General features: G+C 50.8%; 1 protein-coding gene across 1 annotated transcript in view; it reads left to right on the forward strand.

Moving 5' to 3' along the window:
• Window positions 1-26518, forward strand: part of CELSR1 (cadherin EGF LAG seven-pass G-type receptor 1) — a 153915-nt gene that overhangs the window by 98847 nt on the left and 28550 nt on the right. Inside the window, exons 6-18 of the mRNA XM_029078689.1 lie at window positions 6936-7093; window positions 7729-7892; window positions 8590-8715; window positions 9400-9566; window positions 11034-11219; window positions 12626-12739; window positions 13397-13571; window positions 16782-16923; window positions 18551-18671; window positions 21035-21218; window positions 21512-21613; window positions 23911-24005; window positions 24731-24940. Coding sequence (XP_028934522.1) covers window positions 6936-7093; window positions 7729-7892; window positions 8590-8715; window positions 9400-9566; window positions 11034-11219; window positions 12626-12739; window positions 13397-13571; window positions 16782-16923; window positions 18551-18671; window positions 21035-21218; window positions 21512-21613; window positions 23911-24005; window positions 24731-24940 — 1944 coding nt within the window. The remainder of the gene's footprint in view (window positions 1-6935; window positions 7094-7728; window positions 7893-8589; window positions 8716-9399; window positions 9567-11033; window positions 11220-12625; window positions 12740-13396; window positions 13572-16781; window positions 16924-18550; window positions 18672-21034; window positions 21219-21511; window positions 21614-23910; window positions 24006-24730; window positions 24941-26518) is intronic.

Consider the following 26518-nt stretch of genomic DNA (forward strand, 5'->3'; position numbering starts at 1 on the left):
CTTGCCACTAGGCGAGGCAGGTGACTCGCCCAAGTTCACACAGTGGACAAGTGGCGGAGCCGGGATTAGAATCCAGGTCCTCCAACACTCAGACACGGGCCGTTTCCCCAAGCCACACTGCTTCCCACGGTAGAAAATAGAGCCCGAATGGTCAGTTCACATCCAAGGCAGCCACGGCAGGAAAATGGAGGAAAACCCCAGCTTCCTGTGAAGTACCTGAGGCGTGCCAGTTTCTACTGAAGGATTTTTTCTGCTTTCCAACGAGGAGGCTGACGCAGCCCAGAAACACTTGAAGAATTTGAAGAAGCTGGAACCCTTCCTTTGTAATTCTGGGAAAAGGCCCCCTCTGAGCAAATTCGCAGAAGGCCGTGCCTGGCGCCGTCTCCCAGTCAGTCAGGCAGTCGTATTTATTGAGCGCTTTCTATGTGCAGGGCACTGTACTAAACGCTTGGGAGAGTACAGTAGAACAATAAACAGATATATTCCCTGCCCACAATGAGCTTAAAGTCCAGAGTTTACAGACACTACTATAAATAAACGACAGATATGAGCATAAGTGCTATGGGGCTGGGGAGGTGTGAATAAAGGGAGCAAGTCAGGGTGACGCAGAAGGGAGTGAGAGAAGAGGAAAGGAGGGCTTAGTCAGGGAAGGCCTCTTGGAGGAGATGGACCTTCAGTAAGACTTTGAGGGAAGGGAGAGTCATTGGCTGTGGGGTATGAGAAGAGAGGGTGTTCCAGGCCAGAGGCAGGACGTGGGCGAGAGGTCGGTGGCGAGATAGATGAGATGGAGGGACAATGAGAAGGTTGGCATTAGAGGAGGTAAGTGTGCCGGCTGGGTTGGAGTAGGAGAGTAGCGAGGTGAGGTAGGAGGAGGCAAGGTGATTGAAAGCTTTAAAGCCATAGCTGAGGAATTTCTGTTTGATGGGAAACCACTGGAGGTTCTTGAGGAGTGGGGGAACATGTCCTGAATGTTTTTGTAGGGAAAAAAAAAATCCCAGTGAGATTTGTGCAACTGTCCTCAATATCCCTTATCCACTTGACCGCGTAGGGTGAGATCAGTCCTAACTGGAGCCTTGCTGAGGTACGGGGGAGAGGGGCCTGGGGTTTCTGCAGGCTTAATTCACTCTCCTTGCAAAAACCAAGAAGGTATTTTCTGTGTCGAGGGGTGTCCTAAGGAGAAGAGCTGAGGGTGTTTCCCAGAAGCTTCTCAGCAGGAACAGAAGTAACTGGATCTGCATCCCCACTGCACACAACAATGGGTAGTGAAATGGGACCCTAGCTCACAGTGGATATGAGCTACAATCACGTGACCCTTTGAGTTGCCATTACTTTTTTTTCCATCTTAGGCTACAGGCTTTCTGTTGGAACTTATTTTTCTATTCATTTTTTTTAATGGTCTGTATTAAACGAATATTATGAGCCAGGCACTATACTAAGCACTGGCATGGATAAAAGTTTGTCCGGTTGGACACAGTCCCTGTCCCGCATGGGGCTCAGTCTTCATCCCCATTTTACAGGTGAGGGAACGGAGGCCCAGAGAAGTGAAGTGACTTGCCCAAGGTCACCCAGCTGACAAGTGGCGGCGTGTAGATTCGAAGCCAGGTCCTTCCGACTCCCAGGCCCAGACTCTATCCATAACACCATGCTGCTTCCTTGGTTGTTGAGGCTGTCGTGTCCCTCGGCATTCCTTGCCAAGGAACCGTCTCATAACCTAGTTCTTGGGTTCAAGAAAATCTGGGTGTCTGGGTGTAACGTTCTGCTGTTCTGACCCCAAGTCCAGCCCAGTAGCCCAAATGATATTTAGGTGTGGAAGAGCATAGATGGGAAAGGTACAGACTTCAAAATAGAAGGGCACGGTGGAAACTCTCTTGCTATCTTAACCAAAACGCTCCCTTCCCCAGGAAGCTTTCCAAGATGAAGCATTCATCATCATCAACATCATCGGTGGTATTTATTGAGTGCTTACCATGTGCAGAGCACTGTACTAAGCTCTTGGGAGAGGACAAAAGAACAACAAAAACACACATTCCCTGTCCAGAATGAGCTCACAGTCCAGAGAGGGAGACAGACATGAATATAAATAAATGAATAAATAACAGATAGATACATAAATGCCATGGGGATTTGGGTTGGTTACGGTCCCTGTCCCACGGGGGGCTCACAGTCTTAATCCCCATTTTCCAGATGAGGTAGCTGAGATCCAGAGAGTGAAGTGACTTGCCCAAGGTCACAACGTGGCTCAGTGGAAAGAGCCCGGGCTTCGGAGTCAGAGGTCATGGGTTCGACTCCTGGCTCTGCCGCTTGTCAACTGGGTGACTGTGGGCAAGTCACTTAACTTCTCTGTGCCTCAGTTACCTCATCCGTAAAATGGGGATTAACTTGTGAGCCTCACGTGGGACGACCTGATTACCCTGTATCTCCTCCAGGGCTTAGAACAGTGCTCTGCACATAGTAAGCACTTAACAAATACCAACATTATTATTAGTGGCAGAGCCGGGATTAGAAACCTGGGCCTTCTGACTCCCAGGCTCGTGCTCTATACATTAGGCCATGCTGCTTCCCTGTGTGCAGAGCACTGTACTAAGCGCTTGGGAGAGTACAGCTCCATAGAGTTGATAGACATGATTCCTTCCCTCAAGGAACTCACAGTCTCCTTGTGGGCAGGATCATGGATATTAGCCTCAGTTGTATTTTCCCAAGCACGGAGTACAACGCAGCCACAAAGAATAAGTGCTCAATAAATATTCATTAAAGCAGTGAAAGGCTTGACTCCCTCGAAAAGCTTGCATGAAGTCACTAGCTACGGCTAAACAAAATCACTGGTTGTCACTCATGGACTTGTGTCAATTGGTGTGAGGGTTTTGAAAAGACGGGGCTTACACTTCTAACATCCTTCTCCCTTGAACATTTCAACTCTGTTGTATCGTACTCTCCCAAGCGCTTAGTAGTGCAGTGCTCTGCACACAGTAAGTGCTCGGTAAATACCGTGGATGATGCGTTTTAGAGAGTGCAGCAGACAAAATAGAGTGGGCTCAAAGCTCTAATCGTTGACATTTTCATCCTCTCATTTTTCCTTTACCAGTTAAGCAGTAGGTGTGTTTACAGTCAGCCAAACTCTTATCAGTCTCAGGGAAGAATGTTTCCTCATACCTAAGCGTAGCTCCGTTTGTTGTGTCTCCTTCTGTTCCAAATGCGTGTGTGTGTTTTCATGCCCGAGTCACTGCCTGTGGTTTGGGTAATTATCTCTGTCTCCTAGAATTCAGCCCTTTGATATTTTTTCTCTTGGTTGACCAGAATGTAGCAAGTCAGCTCCTTTTTTTAAATTATGACTTTTTTTAAGCACTGACTACATGCCAGGCACTCTACTGAACGCTGGGGTAGATACAAGATAATAATAATAAAAGTAATTATGGTATTTGGTAAGCACTTAATATGTGCCAAGCACTGCTCTAAACACTGGGGTAGGTACAACGTAATCAGGTTGGGCACGGTCCCTGTCCCACATGGGGCTCACTGTCTCCATCCCCATTTTACAAATGAGGGAACCGAGGCCAGAGACTTGCCCATGGTCATGCAGCAGAAAAATGGCAGAGCTGGGATTACCACCCACGATCTCTGATTCTTCAACCCAGGCTCTTGCCACTAGGCCATGCTGCTTCTCTAATAATAATGTGGTATTTGTTAAGTGCTTACCGTGTGCAAGGCACTGAACTGAGCGCTGAGGGATACAAGGTAATGAGTTTGTCCCACATGAGGCTCACAGTTTTAATCCCCATTTTACAGATGAGGTAATTGAGGCCCAGAGAAGTTAAGTGACTTGCCCAAAGTCACACAGCTGGCAAGCGGTGGAGTCGGGATTAGAACCCATGACCTCTGACTTCCATGCCCGGGCTCTTTCCACTCAGCCATGCTGCTTCTCTCATCATGTTGGACACATCCATGTCCCCACATGAGGCGTAAAGTCCCATTTTACTGATGAGGTCACTGAGGCTCAGAAAAGTGAGGTGACTTGCTCAAGGTCACAGCGCAGCAGACAGGCGACAGAGCCGGGATTAGAACCTACGTCCTTCTGATCCCCAAGGCCCGAGCTCTATCCGGTAGGCCACGCCTCTCGTTGTGGCTAGCGATGGCGTCCCCCAACTCTGTGGGATCGTGCTTTCCCAAGCACCTAGGACAGTGTTCTGCTCACAATAAGTGCTCAATAAATGCCATTGATTGATTGCTTGATGATATTAGTTTTTATTGGTCCCTCTGAGTACAGCGCATTGTACTAAGCGCATACCTTTGTCAGCATTCAAGTGCCAAGCCTCTGAACATTGGGACCTGGGTTCTAATCCCCACTCTGCCACTTGTCTGCTGTTTGACCGTGGGCAAATCGCTTCACTTCTCTGGGCCTCAGTTCCCTCATCTGTAAAATGGGGATTAAGACCGTGAACCCCACGTGAGACAGGGAACATGTCCAACCCGATTAGCTTGGATCTGCCCCAGCGCTTAGTGCAGTGCCATCGTAAGCGCTCAACAAGGACCACAATTATTGTTATTAGCACATTCAGCGGTGCCGCTGGGAAAGCCTGGAAGCGCGGTCACTGTCCACTGGACAGAAGTTTCGCTGACCCCTCACCTTTATTTCCTGTTTTTCTACAAAGCCAGCGAGGGGAAAATGGGGCCTCGGAGTCTCTGTGGAATGAATCCGTGCCCAAGAGCATATCTCCCTAGCTTCTCAGGTGAAATTTCCCCTTGACAGCCAAGCGCTCGAATTCCCCTGCCGGACGCGAAACCTCAATTTTTTTCCTGCCCACCGTTTCCACTTGTACGCTGTACCTCAGAACCACTGGTTGTGTGAAGCAGTTGACAGGGACCGTCATTTCGTGAACAGTAGATTAGTTTCATTAAAGCTTCCTGAACTTAAATGCTATTTATGCCCTCTGTGCAAGTGTCTTAATATCCACCCCCTAAAAGGAAAATTACAAGTTGGGAAGATAATGTGGGACTGATGGTGGCTTGAAGAATCGTGTCCTTTCATTTGGAACGTACCTAACGTTTAGGCATAGCAGAATGGTTGTTTTAAAGCACAGAAACAAAACAAAATAAGCTGTAAAGGGAGAATAAAATCTGATAGGAAGGAATGATCTCAATCCTGCCATTTTCAATGGAGGACAAAGCCTTTAAGAGAAATAGCTTCCTGATCCTGTGATTATCTGAGCTAGTGAGCCAGGGGAGGAAAAGCGTCACCCGTCTTCTAGGGTGCTGGGAGATGGCGGAGTAACAATTTCAATTTTTCTGGACCCCTTCTTCCAAAAGACTCACAATTCCTCCAGACACGTAATAATGAATCGGTTTTTTTTATGGTATCTGTTGAGCGCTTACTATGTTCCGGGCACTGTTCTAAGCGCTGGAGTGGATACAAGCTAATCAAGTTGGACACAGTCCATGTCCCTCATGGGGATCACAGTCTTAATCCCCTTTTTACAATTGAGGGAATAGAGCCACAGAGAAGTGAAGTGAATTGCCCAAGGATCACTCGGCAGGCACGTGGCGGAGCCAGGATTAGAACCCAGGTCCTTGTGACTTCCAGGCCTGCGCTCTATCCACTAGGCCAACTGCTTCTCAGAGACCACGCTGCTTCTCAGAGGCCACACTGCTTCTTGAGCACTTACTGCATAAAGAGCACTGTACTAAACACTTGAGAGAGTATAGTAGGACAGAGTCGGTGGACACGTTCCCTGCCCACAAAAAGGTCCCTCACACAAGCAGACCACAGACCTGAGTTGGAGGTAGAAGCATAGAGTAAAAGCAGAGATCTCTAACCTTCTCCCCATTGCCCAGGGGAAAGCTGAGGCCCAGAGAGCCGAAATGTCCCTCTGTCACCATCGTGCAAGTGGCCGGTGGTTGAGAAGCAGCGTGGCCTAGTGGAAAGAGCCCGGGCCTGGGAGTCAGAGGACCTGAGTTCCAATCCCAGTTCCACCCCGTGCTACTGTGTGACCTTGGGCAAGTCATTTTGCTTCCCTGGGCCTCACTTCCCTCATCTGCAGAATAGGGGTTCAAAACCCTTTTTTCTTCCTACCTAGATTACGAGCCCCATGTGGGACTGGATTATCTCGTATCTGCCCCAGGGCTTAGTAATAATAATAATGTTTGTATTTGTTAAGCTCTTACTATGTGCAGAGCACTGTTCTAAGCGCTGGGGTAGATACAGGGTCATCAGGTCGCCCCACGTGAGGCTCACAGTTAATCCCCATTTTACAGATGAGGTAACTGAGGCACAGAGAAGTGAAGTGACTTGCCCACAGTCACCCAGCTGACAAGTGATAGAGCCGGGATTCGAACCCATGACCTCCGACTCCCAAGCCCGGGCTCTTTCCACTTGACACATAGTATTTAACGAGCAGCATGACCTAGTGGAAAAGAGCATAGACTTGAGAGTCAGAGAGTCTGGGTTCTAATCCTGACTTCACCACTTGTCTGCTGTATTTATGACCTTGGACAAGTCACTTCACTTCTCTGTGCCTCAGTTACCTCATCTGGGCATTCGATTGTTCCCTCGCACTGATTCATTTCTCACTGTCCTCCCCTCCATGCCCCTCTGCCAGCTTCTACCTCAGCAGAGGCACTGCCTTGTAGTGAGGAAAATTTGTACCTCCTCAAAGTGCTCAGTGTTTGAAATCAACGGTCTTCTAGGCCGGACCCGGAAGCGGTTATTCGAGGCCAGTTTTCCTTTTCCACGGAAAACCCGGTTTGCCTAGGAGAGGGAGTCCCCCCACCCCCGGTTAGGGAAGCAGAGAAGATGGCGTCAGAGAGAGGATGTGTTCTGGGACACGCCCGTGTGCCAGCTCTTGCCACCAGGCGCCGGCCCGGTCTAGCCAGGCCTCGTTGACGGTCCGTGGACTGACTGACTCTGTGCCTTGTTTGCGTTTGTTTTTGTCTTTCTCCGAAAGCCCAATATCGGCCGTCTGGGAATCCCCCACGGTCCCTCCGGGGAGAAGGTGGCCGTGGTGACGGTGGACGACTGTGACACAGCGGTGGCCGTGCGTTTCGGGGAGCTCATCGGCAACTACACGTGCGCTGCCCAGGGCACCCAAACCGGCTCCAAAAAGTAAGCGCCAACCCGAACCCCCGTCGCGTGAGAGTTTCTGGAGTCTTCCCAGACTCAGGGTTCCACACCCCTGGGGTGAAACCACCTGTTATACGACTCACGGGGCGTTGGAATCCCGCCTTGAAAAGCACCGTCTTGGAGAAAGTCCAGAACAGAATTCCAGCCCCATTGCATCGCTTGACCAGACTCTTTCTCAGAAGTAGAACTCAATAGAATCGAAAGGATAAATTCGTGAAGAGAAAGGCCTGTGGTTATAAAAATAATAATAATAATAGTGGTATTTGTTAAGGGCTTATTATGTACCGGGCACTGTTCTAAGCACTGGGGTAGATGCAAGGTAATCAGGTTGGACACGGTCTGTGTCCCACGAGGGGCTCTCAGTCTTAATTCGCATTTTACAAGTGAGGGTACTGAAGCCCAGAGAAGTGAAGTGACTTGCCCATGGTCTCACCCTAGATAAGTGACCCATGATCTTCCGACTCCCAGGCCCCGGCTCTATCCACTAGGCCATAAATCTTAAAAGCCCATGGCGTCACAAAGGTCCAGCGTCCCGCGAATGGGTCCTGTGGACCCCAGATCACGTGAACTCCGGCCGGAGCCCAACGGATCCACCTCCTTGACTTGTTTCCTTGTAGGTCCCTGGACCTGACGGGACCTCTTCTGCTCGGCGGAGTCCCCAACCTGCCCGAAGATTTCCCCGTGCACAACAGGCAGTTCGTCGGCTGCATGAGGAACCTCTCCGTCGACAGCAGGCCCATCGACATGGCGAGTTTCATAGCCAACAACGGCACCCTCGCAGGTAATAATAATCACGGTATTCACTAAGCGCTTAACTGTGCATCAAGCACTTTTCTAAACACTGGGGTAGATACAAGCGAACCAGGTTGGACACGGTCCCCGTCCCAAATGGGGCTCACAGATTTTACAGTTGAGGGAACCGAAGAAGGGAAGCGACTGGCCCAGAGTCACACAGAAGACAAGCGGCAGAGCCGGGATCAGAACCCAGGTCCTTCTGAGTCCCAGGTCCATTCTCTTTCCACTATTTCATGCTGCTTCCCAAGGTCTTCTTTGGTCCCCATCCAACCAATCAGTTGTACTTATTGAGCATTACTGTGTCCAGAGCACTGTACTGAGAGCTTGGGAGGGCGATATAATGGACCTGGCCCAATTTATCTAGAATTTCCTTAGAATTCCCAATTCTTCTAGACTGGAAGCTCATTGTGGGCGGGGAACGTATCCCCCAATTCTGTTACATTGTCCCCTCCCAAGCGTTTATTCCAGGGCTCTGCACACAGCAAGCGCTCAATAAACACCATGGATGGATTTCTCCCAGGCCCCGGGCCTGTCTGCCCGGGTTATTTTGAAGAATTATGAAAAACAAAGCAAACCGGCACAGGCCGCCCCCATCCCACCTAACTGGGCACTATCCGGGGGGCGGGTGGGCGTTCCCAATGGGCGGAGCGGGAGAGAAAGACACCCTCTCTGTGTCCTCTCAGGCTGTTCCGCGCAGAAGAACTACTGCGACAGCGTCTGGTGCCAGAATGGCGGCACGTGCGTGAACAAGTGGAGCACCTACCTCTGCGACTGCCCCCTGCGCTTTGGGGGCAAGAACTGCGAGCAAGGTAACAGGGCGCTCATCTTCTACTCCCTTCGTTCATTCGTTCCTTAGATCAGATTTACTAAGCACTTACTGTGTGCAAAGCACTGTACTGAGCACTTGAGAGGGTACAACAGAACAATAAACAGACACGTTCCCTGCACGCAATGAGCTGCCAGTCTGGAGGAGGAGATAGAAGTGACTATAAAGAAATCAGTAAATGACAGAGATGGACATAAGTGCTGTGGAGCTGGGAGTGGGGGATGAGTAAAGGGAGGAAGTCAGGGAGACACAGAAGGGAATGGGAGAAGAGGAAATGGGGGTTTAGGGAAGGCCTCTTGGAGGAGATGTGCCTTCAAGAAGGCTTTGAAGTGGGGGAGGGTAATCATCTGTGGGATTTGAGGAGGGAGGGCATTCCAGGCCAGAGGCAGGATGAGGGCGAGGGGTCGGCAGCGAGATAGACGAGGCGGGGGCACAGTGAGAAGGCGGGCGTTAGAGGAGCGAAGTTCTGAGAGGGTGAGCTTTGGAGCTTTCCTGCCAGATAGAGAGGCCCAGGATTCCTCCTCAGGAGCCTCTGTGGACACGTTTCATCCCAGGCCCCGCCGGAAAAGGTCCAGCCCTCTGGCTTCTCCGGCCGCCTATCTAGCCCGGTCCCCGAGGTCTCCCATCTCCCCCATTAACTCTCGTCTCTTTGTCTCCGGGCCTGCAGCCATGCCCTCTCCCCAGCGTTTCAACGGCGACGGCATCCTCTTCTGGGGAGAGCCGGACATCACCATATCCGTGCCGTGGTACGTGGGGCTCATGTTCAGGACGCGGAGAGGGAACGGTGTGCTAATGGAAGCCAGCGCCGGGACGGCCTCCAAGATCAACCTTCAGGTGGGAGCCCCGTGTCCGTCCAGACCAAATGTGGAAAAGGGCCCAACTGGTGCCTGGCAACATAGTGATCGATCGATCCTGTTTATTGAGTGCTTACTTTGTGCTGAGCACTAGACTAAGAGCTTGGGAGAGGATAGTATAACAGACATATTCCCTGCCCACAGCGAGCTTACTGTCTAGAGGGTGCATGGCATAGTCTGTGTGCAGAGCACTGTACTAAGTGCTTGGAAAGTACAATTCCAAGTACCTCCCCTCGTCCCCTCCCCCAGTCCCTTCCCATCTCCACCCCGGAAGCCCCTACCTCAGTATTCCATGCTCGAGTGCAGTCTTCCCCATTGTAGCTTCACTCCTTTGCCCGGCAACTCGAGCCACTATTTCACCCGTCCCGTGTCCCCACCCCCACCCCGTTGCCTCCTCCACCCTACCCCTAACCTCAGCGTAGTCCGTGACAGCGAGATTCCTTTCCTCCCTCACCCGGAGGCTGCGCGGAAAGCCCGTTCCCAGAAAATCCATCCGGGTTCCACTCAAGCCCCAGCTCCTCAGCCAAGATAAATGGCGCTGTCACTCTTCTCCCCCAGCCCGAACTTGTCACGTCCAAGGTCGATCGTCCTTCAGCGGCGGAAGCCTGTCTGGGCCAAAACCTAGCCAACGGCGACAGAGCCTGGGGCCGGTTGTCTGTTTCTGGTCGGGACACGGTGGGAACAAATTATCCCGGCTGCCTGCGACTCGGGTGGTGCAGAGAAAGACCTTCTTCACGTCACCCACCTCGGGCTCCGCGGAGTTGGGATTAAAGCTCCTAGGCCCACGCTCTCTCCACTAGGCCATGCTGCTTCTCCTTCCTAAGTCAGTCAATCAGTAGTATTTATTGAGTACTTAATTTGTGCAGAGGACTGTATTAAAAACAGAAGAATAGAGATGGTGGATATGATCCCTGCCCACAGGAGTTTAAACTCAGTAGGGAGATTCTTAATCTAAAACTGATTCTTAATAGGCACAAATCATGTAATCAGTTCATCGGTGGTATTTATCGAGTGCGTGCAGAGCGTTGTACTAAGCTCTTGAGAGGGTCCAGTACAACAGAGTTGGTAGACATGTTTTCTGCCCACAACGAACAGCTTAGAAGCAGCATTCCTTAGTGGATAGTGCACAGGCCAGGAGTCAGAAGGACCTGGGTTCTAATCCTGACTCTGCCACTTGTCTGCTCTGTGACTTTAGGCAAGTCACTTCGCTTCTCTGGGCCTCAGTTCCCTCATTTGGAAAATGGGGATTAAGACTGAGAGCCCCTCGTGGGACACGCACCGTGTCCAATCTGATTGCCTTGTATGTGCCCCAGTGCTTAGAACAGTGCCCGGTACATAGTAAGCGCTTAAGAAATACCTTAAATAAAAATGAGTTCACAGTCGGGACGGGGGTGGGAGCAGACGTGACTGTGAAGAAATAAACAGCAGCGGCCTCTCTTTCCCCCAGATTCTAAACAGCTATGTGCAGTTGGAGGTGTTCGAAGGCCTCGACCTGGAGGCCATCTTGCAGCTCACTCAGGCGCGCGTGAACGACGGCGAGTGGCATCATCTGTTAATCGAGCTCAAGAGCGCCAAGGACGGCAAAGACATCAAGTACCTGGCGGTCATGTCCTTGGACTACGGGATGCACCAGGTCAGTCACGGCCCCTGTGACCAGGGTCTTTCCTCAGAACCACTTGGGGGTAGGCCCAGAGCCCAGGGCAGGGCCTCGGAGGCCCTGGGTTCCGATTCCGCCCATCCGGTCGTCTCCCAGCTCCGTCTGAGTTCCTCAACCCCTAGCGAGGGAGTTTTCACGTTGGCCCGCCGAGGGTGAGGCCGCTTTGGAAACGAGGCCGTCTTCAGAGCGGGCAGTCCTGCCCGGATGTTTGCCTGCGCCACCGAGACTCGACCGGTCTGTTCATTCATTCATTCAATCGTATTTATTGAGCGCTTACTATGTGCAGAGCACTGTACTAAGCACTTGGAATGTAATTCGGCAACAGATAGAGACCATCCCTGCCCAATGACGGGCTCACAGTCTAAACGGGGGAGACAGACAGCAAAGCAAAACAGAACAAAACAAAAACAAGACAACATCATCAAGATAAATAGAATCAATACCTAGTACAGGGTTTGGCATATAGTAAATGCTTAACAAATACCACAGTTATCATCATCATCATCATTATTATTACTACTAATAATAAAAGATCATCTAGTCAAGGCCATCATTCCCAGCCTCTAAACAAATGATCCTTGCAGAAGCCATTCCATTCCAACTGACCAGGCGATCAGAGCTGGATATATCGTCATTATATTGTACACTCCCAACCACGTAGTACAGTGCTTTGCACACAGGAAGCGCTCAATAAATACGATTGAATGAATGAATGGAGAAATGTTTGTCCCCTAAATTCAGGCCTCCAACTTAGACTGTGAGCCTCGTGTGGGACAGTAGTTACCTAATTAACTCGTATCTACCTACCTGATTATCTTGTAGGGTGCTTGGCACCTAGTAAACACTGAACACATGCCATTATTATTATTATCAAAATAATTATTATGGTATTTGTACAGTGCTTACAATGTGCCAGATACCGTATTGGGCGCCGGGGTGAATACAAGCAAATAAGGTTGGGCACGGTCCCTGTCCCGCATGGGCCTCGTAGTCTCAGTCCCCATTTTACAGATCAGGCCCAGAGAAGTGAGGTGACTTGCCCAAGGTCACACTACAGAGAACTGGCGGAGCTGGGATTAGAACCTTCTGACTCCCAGGCCAGGGCACTCTCCACTAGATCCTTGGCCATGAAAATAGACTTCCAGAGCACTGGATAACCACCAGCAGCGGCTTAATATTTGGACATTTGAGTCTCCTGACCGCAAATAGAAGCATGGTCAAGTTCTATAACCTCCCTCTCTACATTTTAATAAGAAGCTCGTGTGTCAATTCCTTCTTAGCTTTAGTCGCTGCTTTCATCTCAAAATGTCCAATTCAGTGCAATACTCGCATACCAGCGGGGTGCCTGAAGCTCCACTGTCTCCCGTGTTCATTTTCGACAGAGTACGGTGCAGATCGGAAATCAGCTTCCTGGATTAAAAATGAAAAGCGTCATCGTCGGCGGGATCTCTGAAGACAAAGTCTCCGTGCAGCGAGGTTTCCACGGCTGCATGCAGGTAGGGACCGAGACGAGAAACCTGATTCTTCAGAAAACTCTCGGATCCCTTTTGTTCCCGGTTTTGCTCAGACGGTGGTTTCCGGAAAGCTCTAGAGTCACTTCGGACTCATCGGTCATCAAAATATAAACCAGGCTCCCATCCCATCTGCAGAAAAAACTCAGTCCCTTTTGAAACCAGAAGCTTTTTCTTTTAAATTTTTTTTTTAATCCATGCAGAAAGTAAATCCAACCGTATTGGAAAAGAGCCCTACAAAACTCCCCCTGATTCATTCAGTCAGTCGTATTTACTGTGTGCAGAGCACTGTACTAGGCGCTTGGGAGAGTAAAGTGTGGCAAATAACAGATATATTCCCTGCCCATAATGAGCTTACAGTCTAGAGGGGGAGACAGGCATGAATATAAATAAATAAAATTACAGCTCTGTACATAAGACAGAGATGAATAAAGGGAGCAAGTCAGGGTGACGCAGAAGGGAGTTGAAGAAAAGGAAAAGGGGGCTTCGTCAGCCAAGTCCTGGTGTACCGAGCACTTGGGAGAGGATGATAGAGTAGTAGACGCAATCCCTGCCATCAAGAAGTTTATGGGGAGGAGAGTTTGGCGGGCTAAGTTCTCTGCTGCCTGAGGTAAACTGAGCTGACAGTGATGTTCTCCTCAGGGGGTGAGAATGGGAGAGACTGCCACCAACACAGCCTCCCTGAACGTGGACGACGCCACGAGGGTCAGAGTGCAGGACGGCTGCGAAGTGGAGAACCCGTGCGACTCCAGCCCGTGTCCCCTCAACAGCTACTGCAGCGACGACTGGGACAGCTTCTCCTGCGTCTGTGACCCCGGTAACCGCCGCGGCCCGGGGGACCTGGCTTTTCAGTCACTGGCGCTTCTTTGGCGCTCATTAGGTGCAGAGCACTGGACTAAGTGCTGGGGAGGGTCCAACGGAGTTGGGAGACACTCTCTGTGCCTACAGAGGACCCCAGGCGGGGATTAGGGTGCAGGTGTCCCGACGCCCCCCGAGTGGCCGGGACGATTGCTTAAGGCCTAGCCCCACGAGGGCAACGCAGACCACCGGGAATCGTTCACCTCACGCCTGGCCAGAATCCCTTCTACCAACCAATCAATCAGTGGTATTTACTGAGCGCTTACTGTGCCCTAAGCGCTTGCAGTCCCTTTAAACCGTGAGCTTGTTGTGGGGTGGGATTGTCTGTCTTTATTGCTGTATTGTATTTTCCCAAGTGCTTAGTACAGTGCTCTGCACACAGTAAGTGCTCAGTAAATACCATTGAATGAATGAATGAATGCGAGAGTCCACTGTAACAGAGTTGGCAGAAACTTTTCCTTTTCCGGGCCTCACGCGGAATCTGCTTGTGCTTTTGCTGCAGAGACATTTTCAAAATGCTACAATTTTGAGTTGCTGTCCCACCTACTTAAAAGAGAACGCCAATTGGTGGAGTCCTTTTTTTTTTTAAAAAAAAAAGACCATTATCAGACTTGTGTTTTAACCTCCTGAAATTGAGGAGGTTAAATCATCGGAAGGGTCAGAGTTGTCTAGGAAAATTGGCAGGGGGAGAGGAGGTGGAGTAACTGTCCCATCTCAGGTAATCAGGAAGTTGGGGGCGGCCAGTGGATGGAGTTGCTGAAGGGTGAAAAGAACGAGGGTGTGGATGGTGGCGGTTGGGGAGATCTGTTCTAGACGGCTGTTGTCATGACTATAAGCGTGTCCTGATCTAATAATGATGGTATTGGTTAAGCGCTTACTATGTGTCCACCACTGTTCTAAGCACTGGGGTAGATAAAGGATAATCAGGTCGGACACAGTCCCTGTCCCACATGGGGCTCACAGTCTTAATCCCCATTTTGCAGGTGAGGTAACAGGCCCAGAGAAGCCTAGTGACTTGTCCAAGGTGAAGCCGGGATCAGAACCCAGATCCCTCTGAATCCCAGACCCGGGCTTTAAGCCACTAGTCTACGCTGACCCTATTATAATTATTATTATTTTCACTGTTGTAGTTAAATTCTGCTCCTCTAGCCACAGGACTCTAATTATTGTGTTTTTATCTTGTGTAGTTGTCCGTGTTGTGTTTTATCGTCTGATTATTCCTGACGTGTCTGCCTCTAGTCCTTTCTTCCCCCAATACTCTCAGATTGTGCACTGTCCAAGAGACAGAGACCACATCTTACCTATGTCCCAGGCACTGTTCTAAGCACTGGGGTAGGTATAAGATAATCAGGTTGGACACCGTCTCCATGTTCCACATGGGGCCTACAGTCTTAACCCCCATTTTACAGGTGAGGTAACTGAGGCCCAGAGAAACGATGTCACCCGGCAAACAAGCGGTAGAGTCGGGACTAGAACCCAGGGTTTTCTGACTCCCAGACCTGTGCTATATCCATGATAATAGTAATTGTGGGATTTGGTAAGTGCCTACACTGTGCCAGACACTGTACTAAGGGCTGGGTTGAATACAAGCAGATTGAGCCGCACACAGTCCCTGTCATGCATGGAGCTCACAGTCATACTCCCCATTTTCTAGTTGAGGTAATTGAGGTCCAGAGAAGGGAAGTGACTTGCTCAAGGCCACAGAGCAGACAGGCGGCAAAGCCGGGATTAGAACCCATGACCCTCTGGCTCAAAGACCTGTGCTGTACCCACGATGCCATGCTGCTTATCACTAGGCCACAAATGCCAGCTATCTGCTGGAAAAAGGATTTAGTCACAGACATATGGTTGTTTGAAGGCATTTGGGGAGTGTTGACTATGGAAAATGTTGAGATTTTACCTTGTGGGAAGCGCCCAACTTCATTCATTCAGTCATATTTATTGAGCGCTTACAGTTCTATCCCTTACACCGTGAGTCCCCCTACCCCTATGCCCTGAGAATCAGGGATAGCATCTAATTCCCACCTGAGTATTCTCTCCCAGTGCTCAGTACAGTGCTCTGCACAAGGTGAGTGCTTCATAAATACTATTCCTGCTACTACCTCAGCGTAAAGCGGGGAGGCAACGGTGGGGAGCAGAAACTCAGGGAAAGAATAATAAGAGAAATTCCAGAGTGACAGTGTACCTTTTTTTACACCCCTTTGCCGTGTGTGCTGTGCAGTCTCACTCCTCCAGTTTAAAGCAGCGTGGCCTAGTGGGTAGGGCCCGGGCTTGGGAGTCAGAAAGACTTTATTCTGATCCCAGAACCACCGTGTATCTGCTCTGCGTCCTTGGGCAAGTGACTTCACTTCTCTGGGCCTCAGTGGCTTCATCTGGAAAACAGGGATTAAGACCAGACAGGGACTGTGTCCAACCTGATTAACTTGTATCTACTCCAGTGCTTAGTCAGTCAGCCGTATTTATTGAGCGTTTACAGTGTGCAGAGCACTGTCCTAAGTTCTAGGGAGTGTTCTGCACACGGTAAGCACTTAATAATTACAATGGAACGAATACTGTTGTTACACTTATATTATTGTCAGTCTCCCCCTGTAGACTGTAAGTCTGTCTTGGGAAGGGAGCGTGTCTGTTACGACATTAATATAAATAAAAATATTACAGATATGTGGGGCTGGGAGGGGGAATGAATAAAGGGAGCAAGTCAGGCGACGTAGAAGAGAGTGGGAGAAAAGGAAAAGAGGGCTTAAGGAAGGCCTCGTGGAGGAGAAATGCCTTCGATAAGGCTTTGGAGGGGTAGAGGGGAATGCAGTGTCCGACACGTAGTAGATGCTCAACAAATACCATTAAAAAAGAGAGGGAATAACAAGATAATTTCCATAGTGATATTGCACCTATCTGTATACCTCCTTTCACTATGAGCTCTGCAGTCTCCCTCCCGATCCCCCGGCTTCAGCCTCCACCTCCTCAACGGAGGAAGCTCGAGGCCCCCGTGAGTTTGAACACAAGGGACCCGCCAGCCCGTGGAGGCTACCAGCTGAAAACCAACCGAGGCCGTATCTGAGAAAAGTGTTTAAATAGGTTATTAGGCGAAGCTCAAAATAGACGGTCTTTCTCAGACATGCGAATCATAAATTAAGGCGGCCGACGTAAGTTTATAACCTTGTCTCCCTAGGGTACTTTGGAAGAAACTGCGTCGACGTGTGTAACCTGAACCCATGCGAACATGTCTCCGCCTGCGTCCACAAGCCCAGTTCATCCCACGGATACACGTGCGAATGCGGGCAGAGTTACTTTGGGCAGTACTGTGAAACCAAGTAAGAGAACGCCCACTCCGTTGGGTTGCCTAGTAATGGCCACTTGGACTCCTCGATGTATACCCGAAAATTCTCCATCCCGCACAAGGGAGGACTGATTCCATTTAAAAAACAAAAACCAATTACTTGTGGAAAGAAACTGGGGAATTGAGTTCCAAGGCCCCAGCCTGCCCCTTTCCGCTCTTGCCTATCCCTTGGGGAAATGGGATTTGAGAAGGAAAGAAGGAGATTCCAGGCTCCCGGCCTTATGGGAGTTACAGCTGGGAATTACGAATGGGAGGGTCACATAGAACCTTAGGTAGCAAGAGAAAAGAAAAAAAAATCCATAAGGAAAATGGATTTGGCGGGGTGAGGAGGCGGTGTTGGGGTAGGTCAGAAGTGAGGTGAGAGGTGTCGGGGCGGAGGGTGGGTCGGAAGATGAAGCTGAGGTACCGCTCATCACCGCTGGAGATGTGGCCAAGCGGGCCGCTGGGCCATTCACAATCCATCCTATGTCACGTCCCCCAGAAGGTCGTCCTTTGCTGCCTCGATGGGCCCGTTAGTTGCAGGCACCTGGCGGTGTCCCCAAGTCTGTTTCTCGGCATCGTGGTCTTCCGAAGCCCCTGCCAGGCTGGGCCTGGACCACCGGGCTCACCCGGCCCCTCAAAACCACCCTCCCAAGAGTCCACCGGCCTTCTCAGACGGACTCTCCCGGCTGGCGTTCAGTCTGGGCTAGTCAGTCAGTCTATCAGTCATTGGTATTTATTGAATGCTTACTGGCTGCAGAGTACTGTACTAAGAGCTTGGGAGAGTACAGTACAACAGTAAACAGACACATTCCCCGCCCACCACCAACTTACAATCTAGAGTTTAGAGTCTAGTTCCAGCCATCCGTGTCCCGGGACTATTAGTCAATCGGTTGTATTTTTGGAGCACTTATTGTGTGCAGGGAGCTGTAGTAAGCTCAATAAAACAGAGTGGGTAGGCCCTTTCCCTGCCCACAGCGAGCTTACAGTCTAGAGGGAGCTGCCTGATGGGAAGCCAGGGAGAGTGTCTTCCTAAGTAACGGCCGCCACGCTCTCCGCTCTCCCTCGGCCCCTAGTAGTCGACCGACTCTGTTGTATTGGACTCTCTCTCGAGTGCTTAGTACAGTGCTGTGCACACAGTAAGCACTCAGTAAATACCACTGATTCAATGATTGAGAGGGCGCCCTCGCCGTCACCTCCGTCTACCAGGCCGGAGACCCCAGAGTCATGAAACCCTTCAGGACAACCAGCTCGCGAGGTCTCTGCCCCGAGCTCTCACCAACACTGGTTCTGCCCGAGACGGGTTTCCTGGGGAGGTTCACTGTGGGTTGATTCTTAATTAGGCGGTGACGGTTTGGACTGCGTATTTCCCAAGGGCTAAGCCGTGGGTGAGATACGAGACCTTTCCCCACACGGATGTTCTTTTAGCAACATTCAAACCGTAGCTTGCACCCAAACGCGAGTAGTGACTTGGAAAATATTCCCTCGCCCCATGCCGTCTGACTCCTGAACTGGGCCAGGACACGCTGCCCGGGCTCTCACGGAGCAGCGACTGCGTTCCAACCGGAAGCTCACGGGGGGCAGGGAATGCATCCACGAGCCGTGTCGTATTTTGCCCGTAGGATTGACTTACCGTGCCCCAAGGGCTGGTGGGGAAAACCCGTCTGCGGTCCGTGTCACTGTGAAGTCGGCAAAGGCTTCGACCCCGACTGCAACAAGACGAGCGGCGAGTGCCAGTGCAAGGTAAGCCGGGGGTGGCGTGACGGGTGGAACCCGGCCCCCACCCCTCCACAGCCCCCCGGGGCCTTAGCGGGCTTCTGCGGCCTCGGGGCTCCTGGGCCCCAGCCTGCCGTTGCCCGTTTCCGAGACTCTTTGAACAAACACACTTTCCCGCCCGCATGCTAGACCGCCGCTCCGCGGCCACGTGGCTTCCTAAGGAAGGGCAGGACTGGGGAGCCAGAGTCCCTCAGAAAAGCGTTCTTTGTGGGTGCAAGGTGGGGAGGACCCATCTTAATGATAATAATAATAATAACTGTAGGTAACCCAGCGTTTAGAACAGTGCTTGATGCATAGTAAGCGCTTAACAGATACCGTTATCATTGTTACTATTATTAGTAATAATTGCGGTGTCTTTTAATGTGTACTAAGCGCCGGGATAGATTCATTCGTTCATTCGATCGTATTATAGATTGATAGCGCAAAGCAATATACCGGACACTTGGGAGAGTACAATATAACAAAAAGAATGGTCGCTATTAGACGATTGGGTTGGACCCAGTCCCCTGTCCAACAAGAGGCTCTCAGTCTTAATCCCCATTTTACCGAGGAGGGAACTGAGGTCCAGAGAAGTGAAGTGACTTGCCCAGGTTCACACAGCAGACAAGTGGCGGAGCTGGGATTAAAGCCCAGGCCCTTCTGAGTCCCAGGCCCCGGGCTCTAGCCTTTAGGCCACTTGGGTAAACGTACGTCCACGTCCGCTTGACTGTATATATCTTCATTACCCTATTTATTTTGTTAATGAGATATACATCACCTTGATTCTATTTATTTGCTATTGTTTTAATGAGATGTTCATCCCCTTGATTCTATTTATTGCTACTGTTCTTGTTTGTCTGTCTCCCCCGATTAGACTGTAAGCCTGTCAAAGGGCAGGGACTGTCTCTGTTACCGATTTGTACATTCCAAGCGCTTAGTACAGTGCTCTGCACATAGTAAGCGCTCAATAAATACTGTCGAATGAATGAATGAACGTTTTCCCTTCTGCGCACTCAGCTCTCCAGGCTGCCTAAAGAAAGCACGTCACTCAGCATCTCTCCAGCCGCCCCCCTGGGGGGACACTGTTGGATATCAGTCGATCGATCCTATTTATTGATCTCTTACTATGTGCAGAGCACTTGGGAGAGCACAGTACCACAGAGTTGGCAGACGTGTTCCCTGCCCACAACGAACTTAGTCTGGAGGGAGAGACACACATTAGTCAGGGGCTTCCCTGCCTAAGCCCTCTTTTCCTCTTCTCCCTCCCCCTTCTACGTCACCCTGACCTGCTCCCTTTATTCATTCCCTCTCCTAGCCCCACGCCACTTATGTCCATATCCCGTGTTTATTTATTTTCATTAATATCTGTCTCCCCCTTTAGACTCTAAGCTCGTTGAGAGTAGGGAATGTGTCTGGTATCGTTATTTTGTACTCTCCCAAGTGCTCAGTACAGTGTTCTGCATGCAGCAAGTGCTCAGTGAATTCGATTGACTGACCGACTGACATTAATATGAATAAATAAGTCATTTATATTATTTAAAGGTAGGTACATAAGTGCTGTGGGGTGGGGGGTGGAGCGAATATCAAATGCCCAAAGGCCGTGCCCAGGGCAGACCGGAAGGGAGCTGCGGGACCTGGTTCATGCGTTCAGTTGTATTTATTGGGCGTTAACTGTGTGCAGGGAGGAAAATTAAACAATAAACAGACACATTCCCTGCCCACAACAAGCTGGTTGGCAGCAGCTCAGCGGGGATGGGGGCCCAGGTTGACCAGTTTCCCACTGGGACGAGGCACCTGGCACTTTGCCCATTTTGGAGGGGGCGGAAAAACAGCCCCTGTGCGGTTCTGTCCCCCATCAGCCACCTGGAGAGAATCACGATAAAAACCTGTCCCCAGTCTCACAGTCTAGAGGCTCCTTTTCCGAGCCAACTCTGTTGTACAGTGTTCTGCACATAATAAGCCCTCGATAAATACCACCGATCAATCAATCGTTGGCAGGACCCAAAGACAAAGGTCCTGAGAGCCTCTCTGAGATGATCAACTAGGGACAGAGAGATTCCCCTTCCTCTCTGTTCCTTCGTGCAGTTCATTCATTCATTCGTGGGATCAATTTGATCATATTTATTGAGTGCTTACTGGGTGCAGAGCACTGTATTAAGCGCTTGGAAGAGTATAACAGAACAGTAAACAGATACATTCTCTGCAGTCGTGGGACAGACACATTCCCTGCAGTTGTCGGTGGGTAGCGGGGTTGGCCGACCTAGTGGGGAAGACAGACAGATCTAAGTCCCTCCCCCCGAGTGAGATTTCTGCCCCTTTCCCCTCGGACTGATTGCCCGTCGGATCTCCAGGAGAACCACTACAGGCCCCCCGACAACGACACCTGTTTCCCGTGCGACTGCTTTCCGTCGGGCTCCCAGGCGCGCTCCTGCCACACGGACACGGGCCAGTGCACCTGCAAGGCGGGCGTCATCGGGCGCCAGTGCAACCGCTGCGACAACCCCTTCGCCGAGGTCACCCCCCGGGGCTGTGAAGGTCTGTCGGGGCCCCACCGAAGAAACAACTCGGTGAAGGGCTCCAGGGCGGGTGGTTGGGTCGGAGAGCCATCTGCCTCTCTCCGCTGAGGCGCCCGAGCGGAAAACGGAGACAGCAAAGGGTCCCCTGCTTTCTGGGGAGCCCTGCCGAGCTACCCTCCATCGGAGCGAGCGCGGCCCCATCTCGGAGTCCACGGTGACTCTAGCGCTACTTCCGGGCACCGTCGTAAGATGCCGTCGGGATCTCCAGTGAGGCCGCGGTGCCAGTTAATGCTGTCTTCTCCTTGTGCCTAGTGATTTACAGCGGCTGCCCCAAAGCGTTCGAGGCCGGCATCTGGTGGCCCCAGACCAAGTTCGGACAGCCAGCCGCAGTACCGTGCCCTAAGGGGTCGGTGGGTAAGTGGGCGCTGGGGGAACCAACGCTCCATCTGCGTTCTCGCTCGACGGAGGGGGCGTTGGGGAAAATCGGGAATGGACAGAGCAGTGTATAATAATAAGAAGAATTATGGTCCTTGTTAAGCGCTTACCGTGGGCCAAGCACTGTTCTAAGCGTTGGGGCAGATACGAGTCATCCAGCCTTCCCAGACTAAGCGCCCCCGCTTTCCCTCTTCTCCCACTCCCTTCTGCATCACCTTGCCTAGCTCCCTTTGTTCTTCCCCCCTCCCCAGCCCCACGCCACTTGTGTCCAGATCTGTCATTTACTGATTTGGGTTGGAGTCTCTCTCCCCTCCTCTGCACTGTAAGCTCATTTTGGGCAGGGAATGTTTCTGTTTTTTTATTGAATTGTCCTCTCCCAAAAGCTTCCTACAGTGCTCTGCACACAGTAAGCGCTCAATAAATACCATCGAACGGAAGGTTGGACACAGTCCCTGTCCCACATGAGGCTCCCACTCTTAATCCCCATTTTACAGATGAGGGAACTGAGACCCAGAGAAGTGAAGTGACTTGCCCAAGGTCACACAGCAGATATACGGCAGAGCTGGGATTAGAACCCGTATCCTTCTGGCCCCCAGGCCCGTGCTCTTTCCGCTAAGCCACGCTGCTTATGAGTAAGAGTTGTTCCCAGACTGGAGCCAGCTCTCCTCACCGGAACGAGGACGTCAGCTATTTGGGAACTCATTTTGGAACGGCTGAAAGACCATTCATTCTGCACTGGTCCGTTCCCTCATCTGTAAAACGGGGATTAAAACGGGGTTGGACAAAGACTGTGTCCAACCTGGTTACCTTGGATCCACCCCATTGTTTAGTACAGTGCCTGGCACATAGTAAGCGTTTAACAAATGCCGTAAAATTTAAAAAAAAAAACCCCAAAAAACTGGTGAAAGACCATCCAGAAGAGCCCAGAGTGTTTTTGGTGAAGCCCCCATCCCCGGGGTTTAGGGAGGCTCCATGAGGCTCCACGTCTCTTGTCTGCCCTTTCTGGGGCAGGGGGCAGGAGCTGGGGGCAGGAGCTGAAGCTGGCAGCTGGCCCTAGGGAGGGGGAGTAGGGTAAACAGGGAAAGTTCTGCAGAAGGTGAGAAACATAGAAGGAAACATAGAGAAACAGGGTGGTCTAGTGGATAGAGCCCGGGCCTGGGAGTCAGAAGGACCAGGATTCTAATCTCAGCTCTCCCACTTGTCTGCTGTGTGACCGTGGGCAAGTCACTTCACTTCTCTGGACCTCAGTTCCCTCATCTGTAAAATGGGGATTAAGACGGTCAGCCCCATTTGGGACAGGAACTGTGTCCGACTCGATTTGCCTGTGCCCACCCCAGCACTTAGTGCCCGGCACATAAAAAGTGCTTAGCAAATTCCACAATAATTATTATGATTATCATCATCCCGGGTCCGTCACTCTCGCCTGCTGTGTGACCCTGGACAAGTCACTTTGTTCATTTATTTCATATCATATTTATTTATTATTCTTATTTCACTGTGAGATTATTTCCTTTCGTGAGTTACCCATTACAGTGTCAGATCCTGGAAGGCAGGGAGCATGCCTTGTGCTTCTCTTTAGTCTACCATTTCTTCTATCACTATTACTACTGTCCTTCTCTGCTGTCATGTTCCATGCTTTATAAATGGCAAGGGCCAGATCTGCACCCAGTATTCCAAGGATAGACGCAGGCTGGGATTGATGTTTAACTAACATCATTACCATCCTCGGAGAATCAAACGTGATCACTATAAAATAATAATCATCTTAAAACAAACTGCTGAGGGTGAGTTATCTAGTTTTTTTAAAAAAGGTATTTGTTAAGTGCTTACTATGGGCCAGGCACCGTACTGAGCAGTGAGGTAAAAACAAGCTAATCAAGTTGGACACAGTCACCGTGGGGCTCACAGTCTTAATACCCATTTTGCAGATGAGGGAACTGAGGCATAGAGAAGTGAAGTGACTTGCCCAAGGCCCCACAGCAGACAAGCGGTGGAGCCGGAATTAGAACCCACACCCCTCTGACTTCCAGGCCTGTGCTCTATCCACTAGGCCATGCTGCCTCTCAAGTATGTTGATGTGTGTCCTTTAATCGATCGTATTTCTTGAGCACTTACTGTGGGCAGAGCGCTGTACTAAGCACTTGGGAGAGTACAGTATAACAGAGTTGGCAGACACGTCCCCTGCCCACAACGAACTTCCGGTTTAAAGCCTACCGCCCGTTCTGTGATGTTTCCTTTAGCATCACAAGATTCTTTTCTTCCACCCCGCCTCCCAGGCAATGCTGTTCGCCACTGCAGCAGCGAGAAAGGCTGGCTTCCTCCCGAACTCTTCAACTGCACCACCCACGCCTTCATGGATCTGAAAATTATGGTAAGTGCTCCCTTCCTTCCTTCCTTCCTTCCCTTCCTTCCTTCCTTCCTTCCTTCCTTCCTTCCTTCCTTCCTTCCTTCCTTCCTTCCTTCCTTCCTTCCTTCCTTCCTTCCTTCCTTCCTTCCTTCCTTCCTCCCTCCCTCCCTCCCTCCCTCCCTCCCTCCCTCCCTCCCTCCCTCCCTCCCTCCCTTCCTTCCTCCCTTCCTTCCTCCCTTCCTTCCTCCCTTCCTCCCTTCCTCCCTTCCCTCCCTCCCTCCCTCCCTCCCTCCTTCTCTCCCTCCTTCTCTCCCTCCCTTCCTTCCTTTTTTCTCTCAGTAGAGCCAGCCAGTCACTTGTTAACAGGTGAGCTTTAAGCTCTGTGAGTGTGTGTATATTTGTGTGTGTGCATGTGCAAGAGCATGTTCCCAGAGAAGCCAAGGGCCCTTGAGCATAGAGGGCTTCACCAGCTGACAGAGGCCACAGGGCCGGGAGTGGAAGCTGATGCAGAATTCTCCTGAGATTTATTTTTGTTCTTACAAATCCAGTCAATCGCATTTATTGAGTGCTTAATGCATGCTGAGCACCGTTCTAAGCACTTGGGAGAGTACATGAGACACATTCCCTGCCCACAACTAGCTGACAGTCTAGAAAGGAGCAAACGAAAGCGGGATCTGCACCAAGAGCCTCTCCAGATCGGGGGGTGGGGGCATCTTGGAAATTGCGAGTACCTTTCTCCCCGCTTGCAGAATGAGAAGCTCCAGCACAACGAGACCATAATGGACGGAGACAAGTCCGTCCAGATGGCCAATGTGCTCAAGAACGCCACCCAGGCCACGCGCTCCCTGTTCGGCAACGACGTGAGGACCGCCTACCAGATGTTGATCCGCATCCTGCACTACGAGAGCCAGCAGCAGGGTTTCAACCTGGCGGCAACGAGAGATGTGGAATTCAACGAGGTAGGAGGGATTGGGATATGGAGGTTCGGGGTTGTTGTTTTTTTATGCTGCCCGTTAAACGCTTACCTTACGCCAGGCACTTTACTAAGCGTTGGGGTAGATACAAACTAATCAGATTGGGCACAATCCCGGTCCTACTTGGGGCTCTCGGCCTTAATCCCCATTTACAGATGAGGGAACTTGAAGCACAGAGAAGTGAAGGATTTGCTCAAAGTCACACAGCAGACGTGCGGCGGGGCCTGATTAGAATCCAGGCCCCTCTGACTCCCGGGCCTGGGCTCAATCTACTGGGTCACACTGCTTCTCCTCACAGCTCCCAAGCACCTCTCCGTCCCAGCCGACACGATGTAACCCTTCTTTGACCTCTTTGCTGGAGAGTTAGCAACCAAATAAGTCTGGCCTGGGAGTACTGGCTCAGGAGGGCGTGGAAGAAAGGAGCCGGGCAGGGAAGCAGCGAGGCGGAGGGGATATCTCTTTACTGGCCCACTTTCCCTCTCACAACCCTGAATTACTGCTGTTGTAAACTAAGATTCATTCTTTCCTTCCAGTCCCTCTCTTTTGCGTAGCATCCAAGTACTTCTGCTCAAAGTTAACACCACCTGACAGGGGTTCTGGGTCGAAATGTTTTGGGTTTTTTTTTGTCAAAAGGAGAGTTTTCTAACTTGGTGAAAGGACCGTCTCTCCTTGTCAACCTCTCATGATTTGACCCGCTCCATTTAGCTTTCCTTTCTGATGCCAGTTCCTGCTGTGGGAACAAGTCGACTTGTGGAATCCTTTGGCCAGGCCCAGATCGCTAGCAAAATGCTGCAAAGGGTTTAGGATAATACTGTACCCTGAGTTAGTGATCGGGCTGAGTATGAGGAACCTGCCGGGGCCTGGGAATATCTCCTTCAAAGTCCCCTCTAAGGAATCCTGTGAAATTTGAGAAACAGCATGGTCTAGAGGGTAGAGCCCGGCCCTGGGAGCCAGAAGGACCTGGATTCTAATTCTAGCTCCTCTGTGTGTCTGCTGTGTGACTGTGGGCAAGTCACTTCACTTCTCTGCGTCTCAGTTCCCTTATCTGTAAAATGGGGATTAAGACTGTGAGCCTCATGTGGGGCAGGGGCTGTGTCCAACCTGATTAGCTTGTATCTACCCCAGTGCTTAGAACGGTGCCTGGCAAATACCATTAAAAAAAAAAATTTTCAATTTGAACCTGGGAGTGCCACAGAACAGCACATTTGATTTTGTTTTTCGGGCGATGGACCCGGAAGGGTAACGGCTAGGCAAAAATGAAACATCCGAAGGGCCTCCGTTAGCACGTCCAGCATCTCACATTTGGCCGACAGACGGCCAAACTAATCCCAGCCCTCTCCTTCAGTATCCGCGACAACGGGCCAGAAGGGCTCTATCCTCGGCATTTGGGGAACATACCAAAGAAGCGGAATCAATTAATCATTAATCAATTAATCATGCTTACCAGATGCACTGTACTAAGCGCTTGGGAAAGTTGGTAGACACGTTCCCTGCCCACAACTAGCTTGCAGTCTTGAGTGGAGGCTGACATTAATATGAATAAAGGACTACCATGTAGTAAAT

Source organism: Ornithorhynchus anatinus, chromosome 14 (genome assembly GCF_004115215.2).
Source record: "Ornithorhynchus anatinus isolate Pmale09 chromosome 14, mOrnAna1.pri.v4, whole genome shotgun sequence".
Classification (NCBI taxonomy): Eukaryota; Metazoa; Chordata; class Mammalia; order Monotremata; family Ornithorhynchidae; genus Ornithorhynchus; species Ornithorhynchus anatinus.